The 11,932-nt window shown below is 48.6% G+C and overlaps 1 protein-coding gene across 1 annotated transcript; it reads right to left on the bottom strand.

Annotated features, from left to right (window-relative positions):
• Positions 1 to 1,958: 1,958 nt before the first annotated feature.
• Positions 1,959 to 11,391, bottom strand: DMRT3 (doublesex and mab-3 related transcription factor 3). The gene is made up of 2 exons (XM_065047255.1): positions 10,518 to 11,391; positions 1,959 to 3,734 (listed from the first exon to the last, which is right to left on the bottom strand). Exons 1-2 carry the CDS (start codon positions 10,954 to 10,956, stop codon positions 2,770 to 2,772), a joined length of 1,404 nt encoding a protein of 467 aa, XP_064903327.1. The 5' UTR covers positions 10,957 to 11,391; the 3' UTR covers positions 1,959 to 2,769.
• Positions 11,392 to 11,932: the final 541 nt, after the last annotated feature.

The raw sequence follows: 11,932 nt of genomic DNA on the forward strand, positions 1-11,932 counted from the left end.
CATCAAAACTTGTGTTGTTTTTATTTTGAACACATTCAAATTTACTTTTTTCTTTTTTTAAAGAAAGAAAGAAAGAAAGAAAGAAAGATGGAAAGAAAGAAGGAAAGAAGGAAAGAAGGAAAGAAGGAGAGAAGGAAAGAAGGAAAGAAGGAAAGAAGGAAAGAAGGAAAGAAGGAAAGAAGGAAAGAAGGAAAGAAGGAAAGAAAGAAAGAAAGAAAGAAAGAAAGAAAGAAAGAAAGAAAGAAAGAAAGAAAGAAAGAAAGAAAGAAAGAAAGAAAGAAAGAAAGAAAGAAAGAAAGAAAGAAAGAAAGAAAGAAAGAAAGAAAGAAAGAAAGAAAGAAAGAAAGAAAGAAAAGTAAGTTGAGTCAAAGGGTGTTTTATGATACCAGACAAGGATTATTTTAATTGGTTTGTATTTTCAGAAAACAGTTTCTCAAAAGAAATCTAATTAAAAAAACATACCACCAAATCTGTATTTTTCACCACGAGTGTTTTGAGTGATAATAGTTCACTCCAGTTTAGTCAAGGGTCACATTTCTTTGAAAGATGTATCCCAATTCAAAGATGCCAAAATTCTTTTATCTGAAAACCCACAGGCCATAGTGTGTAATGTCACTATGAGCTGTTGCAGGCGCCACTGTCTGGCCTTTCTGCTGGAGATGATTCACTCTCTGTAGCAGGAAAAATATACATATATATATATATATATAACAATTCAATGTATACAGATTCCTATACAAAGGTTTCTGCTGGAGAAATACCTGCTTGGTGCATAAGCTCAAAATCAGAGCTTTGGGACCTTTCCACTCTTATCTATTCTTCGACATTTAGTTTTTCCATTATGTTGGAGCACAGCATTTCTCTTTGCAAGATCAGCCTATTTTACCTATTACATTTCTTCTCCAGAGTGGCTGGAAGATAAATTTGTTTACAAGTGCCATGTGAATGCAGGCGAATCTGTCAGTACAAAACTGTAATTCTGCATTTATGAAAATTCCAGGCATTTTCACATTTATACTTACGTAACGGAAGATATTTATTTTCTTTCCTCCTTTCCCCTGCCTTTATGTCTCTAGCATTACCAACAAATTTCTTTTCTGAATAAGGTGGAAAATTATGTAAGGAAAAGTATCTTTATGTTTTTTTATCCCCTAAGGAAAATATTTATTTTATTCTCCTTCTTTTTGTGAATGGTCAGTACTCATAAAATGCAAGATTCACTAAGTGCACAAACCTTACAAAACATGAAATGCCAAATGAAAACACACACATTCATATTAGCAATGACACCAGATAACACGTCTGATATGTATTACAGTTTTAAAGCCCATCTGCTTTAGCATCTGACTTCAGAGTGGCCTCACTTGTTTTTGAGGTGTGGGACAAAGCCACACACCTGACAGCCCTGACAGCCTTTTCGTCTGCATCCAGAGATGTGCTTCAGAAAACCAGCTGCCAAGCAGATGAGGTCACTTGTGAACGGTTGGAAAAATTGCCTTAAAACCTTAACAAACTTCTACGTGGACAACTGATTTAGTGGCATTCCCCGTCAGAAGCAATTTCTAATGTTACTCTGACACACATAAGATATGCAATGTAATCAATGCATGCAAACATGCAATAAATTTTTCAAACCATTACTTTTCTATATTTAGGGAAGTTGCCATTTGGCTAAACATTGTTTTAAAGAAACGTCTGCTATTGCATTCTATTTCCTTTTTTTCTACTTCTACAGTATAGGAAAAAAGACACTTACAAATCATCAGGAAAGCCTTTTTTTTCTGCTTGCTGTGACTGTAGCAAGCTGTGCTTTACTCCACTGAGCTTGGAAGTGTCTGCAGTACCTACTCACAAGACCTCAGCTTCCCTGATGACAGCATTTGCCTAATCTTAGTTGCCAGCTACAAGACAGGGAAGCAGAAGCTGGAGTTGGAAAGAGACTTGCCTCGACTGCAGTTGCTGGAGCTGGACATCTTAACCCCAACTGAGGATTAATCAGCTCTCTGTCTTCAGAAATGTTATTTGCCCAGTATAAATGACATAAACCAAGATCATCATCTTAGTTTATTTTTCTAGAGTCCTTAGCATGCTACATTAACCCGACAATGTTTAATCTTGTGTTCATTTCACAATACACTTCATGCAATTCACAGCTGTAATCGGCTTTACGCTGCCGTTACACATTTTGACCTAGCCATGGGAAAAGAATAACTCTTAATATTATTTCTCTGAGAAGTGTCCAAGCTCAAACAGCACAGAAGCAGCTCATGCTAGTTTCGTGTGCATATTTCTTTCTTCTGCCTTTTCTTTCACTAGAACGTTGATCACTGGCATAAGATTGTAAGATCCTTTAGTCCATTTGCAATTGAACTACGTTTGTTTGATTTCTTATGTCCTGAGGAGTTCTCTCTTATAAAACAGCATTCAAGTATTCTAGTTTAACATCCCCATTTTTCTGAGTTAAGGAACAAAGTAGACCTTGGGCTTCTGTTTCCATTATGAGTCTTCCAGAGTCCCATAATTGGTAGCCATAAAGTCTTCCTTTGTGACACACACTCAGCACTAAAGCCAGAGTATTGCTATTTGGCATTATCCAGTGAAGTGCAAGAAATTAAATAAGTTATGTCTTTATTGCTATAGTACAATACCAAGCAAAGTCAATATTTAATACAATTGCAAGGGTTTCATAGGGTACATGTCCCTCCTCTTATGGCCCCGTAGTTCAGCTGCACTGCAAGTATCACTTGACTATCACTGTTGAATATCAGTCTAAGAAGATGTGTTGAGTATTCTTGAGTCTGAAGAATCAGACCTTTCATCATACTCATCTTCTGTGTAAATTGGTTGCTTAGACACAATAGGACACCCGTCATCAGGGATTGAGATCCTAGGATCTTCTGACGAGCGGGAAGGAAGGACAGGTGAGCTTCGGAAAACGCTGGCTGAGTTGCTAGAGAAAGGACTGACATACTGAGACCGCAGTTGGTACTGCTGCTGCAGCGTCATGGTGTTCCACAGGGTGACATCATTGGGCAGGAATGGGCTGGACTGGTTTCTTGCCAAAGTGTTCCTCAGCATCAGCGGGTAGCGCGGTGGCTGCGGGAAAGGGTGTTGCAAAGGTACGGCCAGAGGATTTGGCACGACATTACTGGAATCGGCGGAGAACCTCAGTGTGTCAGGAACCCTAAATGCTGAGCCCACAGACCACTTGGAAGAGGAAATAGGGTACGAACTCAGTGTGTGTTCAAAAATGTGCCCATTGGAAGGCAAAACAAGACCATCAGATTCTGCAGAAGTTCTCTCTCCACTGGCCACCGAAGACCGACTGGACAGGAGAACTTCTACAGCACTCACCAGATCACCACCACATCCCTTCAAGATCAACTCCAGCACAGTTGGCTTTTGGTTAGGGAAGATCTTTTTCAAGACTTCAAGTGGAGGTCTGTTGGCTTTCAAACTGAAAGGCAGAGAAACTGTCCCAGAAGGACCTTCTATCAGGAGGTGGTTTTGCTCTGGGTGGTACTTGGGGCTGTTTGGGTGGCTCTCTGTGCTCCCACCATTTTTCTGAACTGCATAACCAACCTCATCCACCGAAACAATTTCAGGGCTTTCGGGGGTGAAGCAACTTTTTGTTTTAGTCATGTCTGGGGAGCTCCTTTGGTCTGTGTCTTTGTCACTGTAGGTCTCGGCATTGTCTGCTCCACTGGCATCACCCAACCGTTCCTCACTCATGTCTGCAAAGAGAAGGCAAAGAAGTTAATGAAAAAACAAGGCCAAAAGCTTTTACAGACATTCAAGGATACAATCTTCTTAACGTGAATGGAGTGGGATCATGAGGGAGGAGAAGTGGGGGGACCGATTAAGGGATTTTTCACAGAGATCCTGCTAAAATTAAGGTGTCTTTGCAACATCTCACAAGAACAAAGCACTGCAAAAGAGTAATTTGACCTGGTCTAGGCATTTTATGCTGCCTTAAAGATATCTGTCTCATTCTCCCATGTACAAGAAAAGAAGCAGTGCCCATTTTTCTGCTGTGCCAAGTATGCTGTATCAGTCCTCTCTCACTGGTTACAAGGCAGCAACACACCAGCCAAGTGCAAGCTTTCTCAGAGGAACTTCAGTACTTTCGCATCATAATTCCTCACTAGCACCATCTCACTGACTGTGAGCTGAAGATATTCAGGGTGCTCCTGGGAGACAAAAATTCCCTCTGCAAGCCCAACAGCATTGGTGGAACCACTCCATCATGACTACTGGCTGAAGGTTAAAGACATCTTCAGATAAATCAGTGCATTCCAGTTCTGGCTCTGCAGAAACTAGCTCCTTCTCCAGCAAGATCAGAGGCTTTTCCTCCAAACCCTGGAACACAGCTGATGCCTTGGCCCATCAGAACACAGAAAAGTCTGTTTTGCAGAGGACCTCTGGAAGACATCTGGTCCAAACTCCTGTTCAAAGCAAGAGTAGTCTAAAACATAGAGTGGGTTGCTCATGTCCCTGCTCAGCTGAGTTTTAAGTAATTCTAAGAATGGAGATTCCACAACTTCTCTCAGCACTTGTTCCAGGCACCTTGCTTTTTGTGTGCTAAACTAAGAAGGGCAAGAGCTGAGTACAGGGCTAAAAACAAGCCCTTTGACCATGCTGTCTCCAGGTGAGCTGTCAAAAATGAGGATACTCCAAGTTTCTGGTCACTTCAGTAATGCCTGGCCAGAGTATGGAAACTTTTGAAGACAGCTTATCAGAAAAAAAATAAGAGAAGAAATCTTGACAGCTTTCACTGTTCATATACGAGGATGGCAATGTTATTTGCCTGATTGTTAAGAACCATTTCCCAAGAATGCAGTTATGTTGGCTTCCTTGATACAACACAATGATGACCTCCCTGGGAAGCAACAATGTCTGCAGCTGTTGTCCAAGTTGCAGCTGACAGAGCCTGCTTTAACTGCACGGGGCAGTGCTTTTGAACACATCTATGTGAAAGACTATCTGCAGAAAAAAATACAGCTTGGTTTCCCAAGCCCCTGGTGATCATCACACCTAGGTAAAAAAGTTATAAGAAGCAAGCTCCCAAAATGTGCTGGTAATCATCCCTGCCCAACTAAGATGTAACGATTTAAAGGCATGCAAGCACTGAGCCTTGCTGCTCACCACAGTCATGCCCCCTTCTCACCTCAGGAATGGGCAGGGCATTTTCCCATACAGTGGGCCAAGTTTAGTGTTGGACAGATCAGCTCAAGACCAAGTCTATGGGTGCAATTTACCCACCTTGAGAAAGGAGTCAGGGTCTAAGCAAGCCTGTGCTGAACAAGAAGCCACTATGCTTGCCAGAATGGGAGCTATAAATAAATATGAGATCCTGGCAGAGCACAGCCAGACAGCGTGGCAAAGGGAGACTCTCCTCTTGAGGATGGCTGTGCCAAGCAGAAGTGATGGTCCCTCCTACAGAGCTATGGGATGCTGCTAGTTTGGGCTGCAGAAGCTGAGCATGGGAGTGGAGCTGAGGAATATGGATGTCCTTCTGAAGATATCACCCTTGTCTTTTAGCTGGATAACCTTTTGGCTGGATAACCTGTCTTGTATAACCTGGATAACCCATTTTTTTATTGTTTGTGCTGTCTGTCTGGTGCAAACAGAGAAGCAGTAACTGTCCGTATAGGTGTATTACACAGAAGGCACTGTCCTTTTCGCTCAGTCTGGCCTTCGGAGCCAAAGGGGGATGCACAGATCTTTGCTGGTAGCAAGCTAGCAACATGTATCCTTTTGAGGAGGTGGTAAGACCTCGACATAACTCATCCATTATTTGAAAAAAACGTGATGCTCTTGCTACCTTTCCCTCCTAATCCCTTCACATGTTCATAATGATGCTTTTATTACAAAGGACAGGGTGTTAAGAATAATTCATACCTAAGTGAATGGGCAATTTATACATCGAAGGCTTACCGGGCAGCCTAAGGACAGCTAATTACCTGTGTCCCCGTCTTGCCAGAGATAGAGAGGCATTCAAGGGAAACGGTGGTCCTAATTCCCACGTAAATATATTGCACTGTGATACCAAATATTACCAAATGGACCACATGCGGGGGTTATCGTATTTCAGAACTACTGCACTTTTCCAGAGTACCTTTATAGGTTGACAACAAGCATCACTGGGGAGCAAATATATGCTTTAAAAAACAACCAAACCAAACAAACAAAACCACTAAGATTATAATTCCCTCATACACTGATCCTGAATAATTATTATTTTCAATATATTTCACGTTATTTTAGTTTTCCGTTTCTTTCGAGGTATCCTTATGAGGCTTGGCTAAAAATTTTCCTCAGATTCTGAAATCTCATCCCAGTGTAGTTTGTATCTTTATCATCAGGAGGCTGCACAGATCCCGAGTCTGCCTTGCACAGGGTACGTTTTCCGCATACAGCACAAATCATAGAGGAGCATCTCACCAGACTCTTACACTCACAGAGCCAGACCCGCTAAACGAGATTCCGGTAATTCACATCAAATGCTGCTATTAACACAAGGAGGGTTATCCCCTCTTGGTTAACACTGAGTTTGGATCCTATGATAATTTTGTTGATAATGCGAGTTGGGTTTTTTTTTTCCGACTTTTTGAGACCATTTCTCGCGAGCGGTTTTTGCCGGGGGTGCGCGGTGCCGGGTGGGACGGGGCGGCCGCTGCCGCCCTGCCCGGCGGGTTCCCCGTTCTCTCCTCCCTGGCAGGTCGTGTTTTGGCGATTTTTCTTCCTCTCAGACACCACTTCCCCGCGGCGCTCACGGTGCCGGGAGGGCCGGGTGGAAAACGTGCTCCGGGGACCGTCCCCACCGCTCCACGGCAACTGCCGAGATCGGGTTTTTCGTTTGTTTGAAACAGGCGCCAAGCGGCAATCGTTAAATAAACAAATATTTGGAAATATATACTAAAATGGCCTTACGCGGGCGCTGAAAAGTAGGATTATTGCATGAACGCACTAATGCCAAATATTTATATTTTCAGGTACAAAACTAATATATTTTTATTCAGAATATACAGCTCGCTGCTCTTAGCCAAAGGTATTTTTTGCACAGCTAGCAAGTGTCACATGAGGATCTTCTAGTCTTTAAGAAAGAAATCCCGTCTTCAGACATTTTTTACGTTCGCGGGTTTTGAGTGTTTTGTTTGGTTTTGTTTTTCCACGCCTCCTGTTTCAAATTACCTGCATCCAAGTATTCATTTTGCCAGTCGTAAGCAAACTAGGGAAATTGTTTTCTTATTCGTATAAACGATTGGGAGAATTCATCAAATAACACGCATGCAGAGACAGATACATACCTAGATCTACAGAGGTGCGGTGCAAATACAGATACATATGAAACACACTACAGTGGGAGAACTGTGCACGCACACACGCTAAAATCTACATTAATAAATAAAGCTGCTACGAATTTGGAGGGCCCTATACCCCCATTTTTCTTTGCCTATTTATACATCAAGGATCATGAGTCGAACATTGTAAAGGGGCCAAATGAAAGTAAAACGGGTGAGTGAGAGAAGCTGTTCTCCCCAAATTAATAACTTGTCGGGAAAACTTGGTCTAATACTTTGGAATCAGATTTACTTCCCTGATATTCCCACTGCTGACTTTCCGTTACAACAGCTTGCACTCTTGATTGCTAAGACAGCTTTTTCTGGAACACAGGTTTTCTTGGATTCCCCAAAACATCTGTTCCATATTTCTATTACTGGAATGGACTGATAACCAGAACTAGCAGAAAGCTACATCAAGTGGTCTGTATGCGTGTGGTTTGTTCGTTGGTTTGATCTTTGGTTGATTAGTTTTGGGTTTTTTGGGGGAGTTTTGGTGATGGTGGTGAGTGTTTGTTGGGAGGGTGTTCGTTGGTTATTGTTGTTGCTGTTTGGGGGGGGGGGGGTTGTTTGTTTGTTTGTTTTTGAGAGGGGATTGGTTGTGTTTGTTTTTTAATGAGTTTTACTCCAGACTTTCTTCCCTGTCTTCAAAGGTCTAGCGCACTTCGTAATCACTGTTCCCAAACTAACACAGAGACTGTGTGACTAGCTCTGAACCTAACAGAAAGCTCAATACAGCGTTGTATTAATTTTTTACAAGCCTTCATACCTACTACTAAAACAGAGAAATATAAGACGCGCTTATGTGGGAGATAAAGGTTCATGATCACGGTATCAGGGGAAGGAATTATTCCCGGTTAGCACAGGCAGATGCAATAGAGGTAGTTTCTAGGGGATTTATTTGTGCAGAGCAGAACTGTGCAAATATCCCACCGAAACGACCAATTCTGGAAGGAACAAAAATAAATGGATCTCATTCTGCCGTACATCGGGAAATACCTCCTCCGTATTGAAAAAAAAATCTTACCGGACATTAATGTTCTGGGCGAGTTAAAAACAAGGAGGGCTGGGGTAGCAAATAATTACACCCTCTGTTCTGACGACGGTTTTAATACAGGTCGAAAGGAAAGAGAAAGAGAAAGCCGTGCCGTTCAGAGCAGGCAAGGTGGCTGGAAATAAAGAGGTTGTCTGGTTAAACCGTGTCTGGTGGCAGGTGACAGCAGGACTCCCCGTGGAGATCACTTTCAGCTTTGCTCTCACGCATTCCCATGTTCATGAAAGAGAGAGTGGTGAAAAGAAAGAAAGTGGCGTAAAAGAAAGAAAGAAAAATCTGTAACGGGAAACGCGGGATAGTGCGGGTGAGGTCCGGGCTGCTCCCCAGCATCGCTGGTCCCGGAGCGGGGGTGCCCCCCACCCCAGCCCGGCCTCACCGCGGGCGGGGCTTGGTGCGGGTGGCCTTGATTTATGAAAATCTCTTCTGTTATTCCCCTCCCCGTAAAGCTGCTAGCAGAAAGTGCTGACTGGCTGGCAAGGAAGAATTTCTCATCAATACACTTTGATTGTATTTTGCAAACAAAATGCCTGTTGCTTGGTAACATTTCACTTGAGCTTGACCTTCCCCAAAAGTTATTGCTATCAGATTCGATTTACATTGTCCTCCTGTGATTACTGTAATCTTTTAAGCTGAGAAGTTCATACATCAGGGGGAAGAAAAGTTGGGCGTGCGAGTCAATACCATTCCTATCCGCCAGATTTATATCCTGCTAGAGAAGTTTATTTGTTTCGCTTTGTGAAAGGAGACAAGAAGTCTTTTCTTTTCTCTTTCTTTCTTTCTTTTCCTTCCTTCCTTCCTTTCTTTCTTTCTTTCTTCCTTCCTTCCTTCCCCCTCTTTTCTCTTCCTTCTCTTCTCTTCTCTTCTCTTCTCTTCTCTTCTCTTCTCTTCTCTTCTCTTCTCTTCTCTTCTCTTCTCTTCTCTTCTCTTCTCTTCTCTTCTCTTTTCTTCTCTTTCTCTCTTTCTCTCTTTTTCCCGACCTTTCCTCCCTCCCTCCGCGCGATCTCTGCCCCGGCCAAGTGCCGCCGGAGGCTGCGACCAGGCGAAAATTTGGAGGAGCAGAGGGACCCCAAAGCCCCGGCCCTGGGGAAAAGTCAGCAGAACCTGACGGAAGTGCGTGGGATGGGGAGGGACGAAGGGCGAGCACAGGCAGCGCCGAGGGCCGGCCCAGGGAAAGCGGCTCCCAGGACACCGGCAGACTCGCCACACCGACGGACCCGGCTGTCGAACCACCTCGGGCCCCAGAGTTGTGTCTTCCCCAGAGCACGAGGAGAAGAGTAGTGTCCCGGGGCCCCAGCGGCTGCCTCCGTGGCCGGGCCGGCTCCATACCCATGCTCTAAGGGAAAGTCCGGCTGACCCCGCTCCCCCACACCGCCCCGCCGGGCTCCGGCAGCTCGTCGAGCCGGGCAGAAGCCCAGGGTTTGCCATTCACTATCTGGGGCACCGGGTAAGATTTCGTCGCAGTCGCTGCTTGTCAGCGGAGCGGGCTGCCGAGAGCCGTCCCGGACGCGGCCTAACGGGACACGTCAGAGCGGGAGGGAAGCGGAAACAACCGGGTCCTCCCTATGATCCCCTGCCGTCCATCAGGGACCTCCTTGCTCCGCAGAAACCCACCGGGTTCCGGCGCCGCTGGTGCCCCGAAGCTCCCCGTGGAGATTTTGTCCCGCAACCCGGTGCCCTGGGCGCGCGAACTCGGCGAGCGGCTCCAGACGGCTCAGCGGGAGAGGCAGAGGGACGCGCAGGTGACATCCACTCGAGACGCGGCCACTCCCCGGCCGGCCTGGGGGAACATGCCCAAAAGCGGCACGTCGGGGAGCCCCTTGGCAGTAGCGGCTTTTGCCGGACCCTTCTGCTGGTCTCGGCGGCTGCGAGCCCGGGTGAGAAGCAGGCCCGGCACTGTGCGGCTCCTTGCTTTTTAAGGCCGACAAAACGAACCCGCAGGCTTTCCCCTTCCTTCCCACGGCGCCCGTCGGGAGGAAGAGAAAGCCCTCGCCTCTCCTTGCCGGGCACCCATCCTCCGAGACCCGCCCACCGGCGTCCCGGTCCGGCCGCTGCTTTCCCTTCCCCTCCTCCCCGGGCCCCGCGCATCCCTCCCAGCCGCGCGGTGCCCGGCCCGGCCTCACCTGCCTTGGGGAGCGGCCCTGGGAGCGCGGGGGGCGGCTCGGCGGCCCAGCGCAGGGCGGCGGCGGCGGCCAGCTCGGCGGGGGCCCGCGGCGGCGCGGCGCAGGGCGGCGGCCCCGGCGGCGGGGCTGTGGGCTCGGTGCTGCCCGGCGGCCCCGGGAGGGCGCGCAGGGAGTCCGGGAGGAGGCTCTCCAGGCTTTCGTTGGCCTGCTGCCGGCGCAGCGCCACCTGCGCGGCCATCACCCGCTGCCGCTCGATGATGAGGATGCACTTCTCGCAGGTGCAGTCCTTGAAGCGGCAGTAGCGCTTGTGGCCCTTCAGCCAGGACAGCACGCCGTGGTTCCGGCACCGGGCGCACTTGGGCGTCCGCTGCAGCGGAGCTCGCGGCGGCTGCGACACCGGGCCGCCCATGTAGAGGTATGGGGACCCGTAGCCGTTCATGCCCGCGGGAGGAGCCGGGCCGGCTCCGGGGCGGAGGAGGGGGCAGCAGGGGCGGGCGGAAGCCGGGGCGACGGAGGAGAGGAGAGGAGGCGGGCGGCTCTGCCCGCGGGCTCCGCGAGGGGCGCGGCCCCAGGCCGGCGGGGGTACCCGCCGCCCGCCGCGGTGGCACCGGCGGGCAGAGCGCTGCCGCCGGCCGGAGCGACACTGCCACTGTCCGCGCCGCCCCACCGAGCCCAGCTCCCCTCCGCCCGCCCCCGCCCCCCCCGCCTCCCGCCCGCCCCTCTCCGCCACCCGCCTTCCCGGCTGCCGCCGGGGAGATGGAGGAAGAGGAGGGAGGGAGAAGAAGAAGGGAGGTTTGGGGGGCGCCCTCTGCCACGCCGTCGGCGGTGGTGGAGCTGCCCGCACCGTGCTGAAGGCGTCCTTCCCTAAGCAGGCCGGGACCGAAGGTGATGCCACCCACCCACCACCCCTCCCCACGGCCTTCCCCGCGAAACTGCCCGGGGCGGGGGGCAAGTGGGCCTGTGAGGTTTCCCCGGGCTCCGGACCGGCCCCGCAGGACCGGGATCTCAAAGTTCAGGAGGGGCGTTTGGACCCCGTGCGGGACCCCCTCGGAAGTCCACGGGACCCTGCGAGCGGCGACACGGTTGTGGCTGCTGCCCTACAACCGTCCGTGTCACAGTGCTGCGGCGAGTCTTGAGCCCAAAGTTTTATCAAAGTTTTGAAGCCGCCAGAAGCTGTCCTGCAGCAGCAGCTGTCCTGCAGCAGGAGCTGGCCGGAGGCAGCTGCGCGGCGTCGGGAAGTTGCGTACGCTATCTGCCCCTTCTCCCGCCTCTGCGCGATCCGCTGCCCACTCTGCGCCCCTCGCCAAGGCAACTGCTGAAACGCAAACGGTGGTTATAGAAAGGCACGTGCAATTTAGGGCAAGCCAGACTTCTTGCCACATAGTTCATGTGTTTGATGCGGCCCGGTGGTAATT

Source organism: Columba livia, chromosome Z (genome assembly GCF_036013475.1).
Source record: "Columba livia isolate bColLiv1 breed racing homer chromosome Z, bColLiv1.pat.W.v2, whole genome shotgun sequence".
In the NCBI taxonomy this organism is placed as follows: Eukaryota; Metazoa; Chordata; class Aves; order Columbiformes; family Columbidae; genus Columba; species Columba livia.

What these genes read in the sequence shown, in the direction of transcription:
- DMRT3 (XM_065047255.1), bottom strand. Translation starts at nt 10,956, where the DNA reads ATGAACGGCTACGGGTCCCCATACCTCTACATGGGCGGCCCGGTGTCG. An exon ending in AGGGCCGCTCCCCAAGGCAG is followed by an intron (nt 3,735 to 10,517) that starts GTGAGGCCGGGC and finishes TTCTCTTTGCAG; the next exon opens with ACATGAGTGAGGAACGGTTG.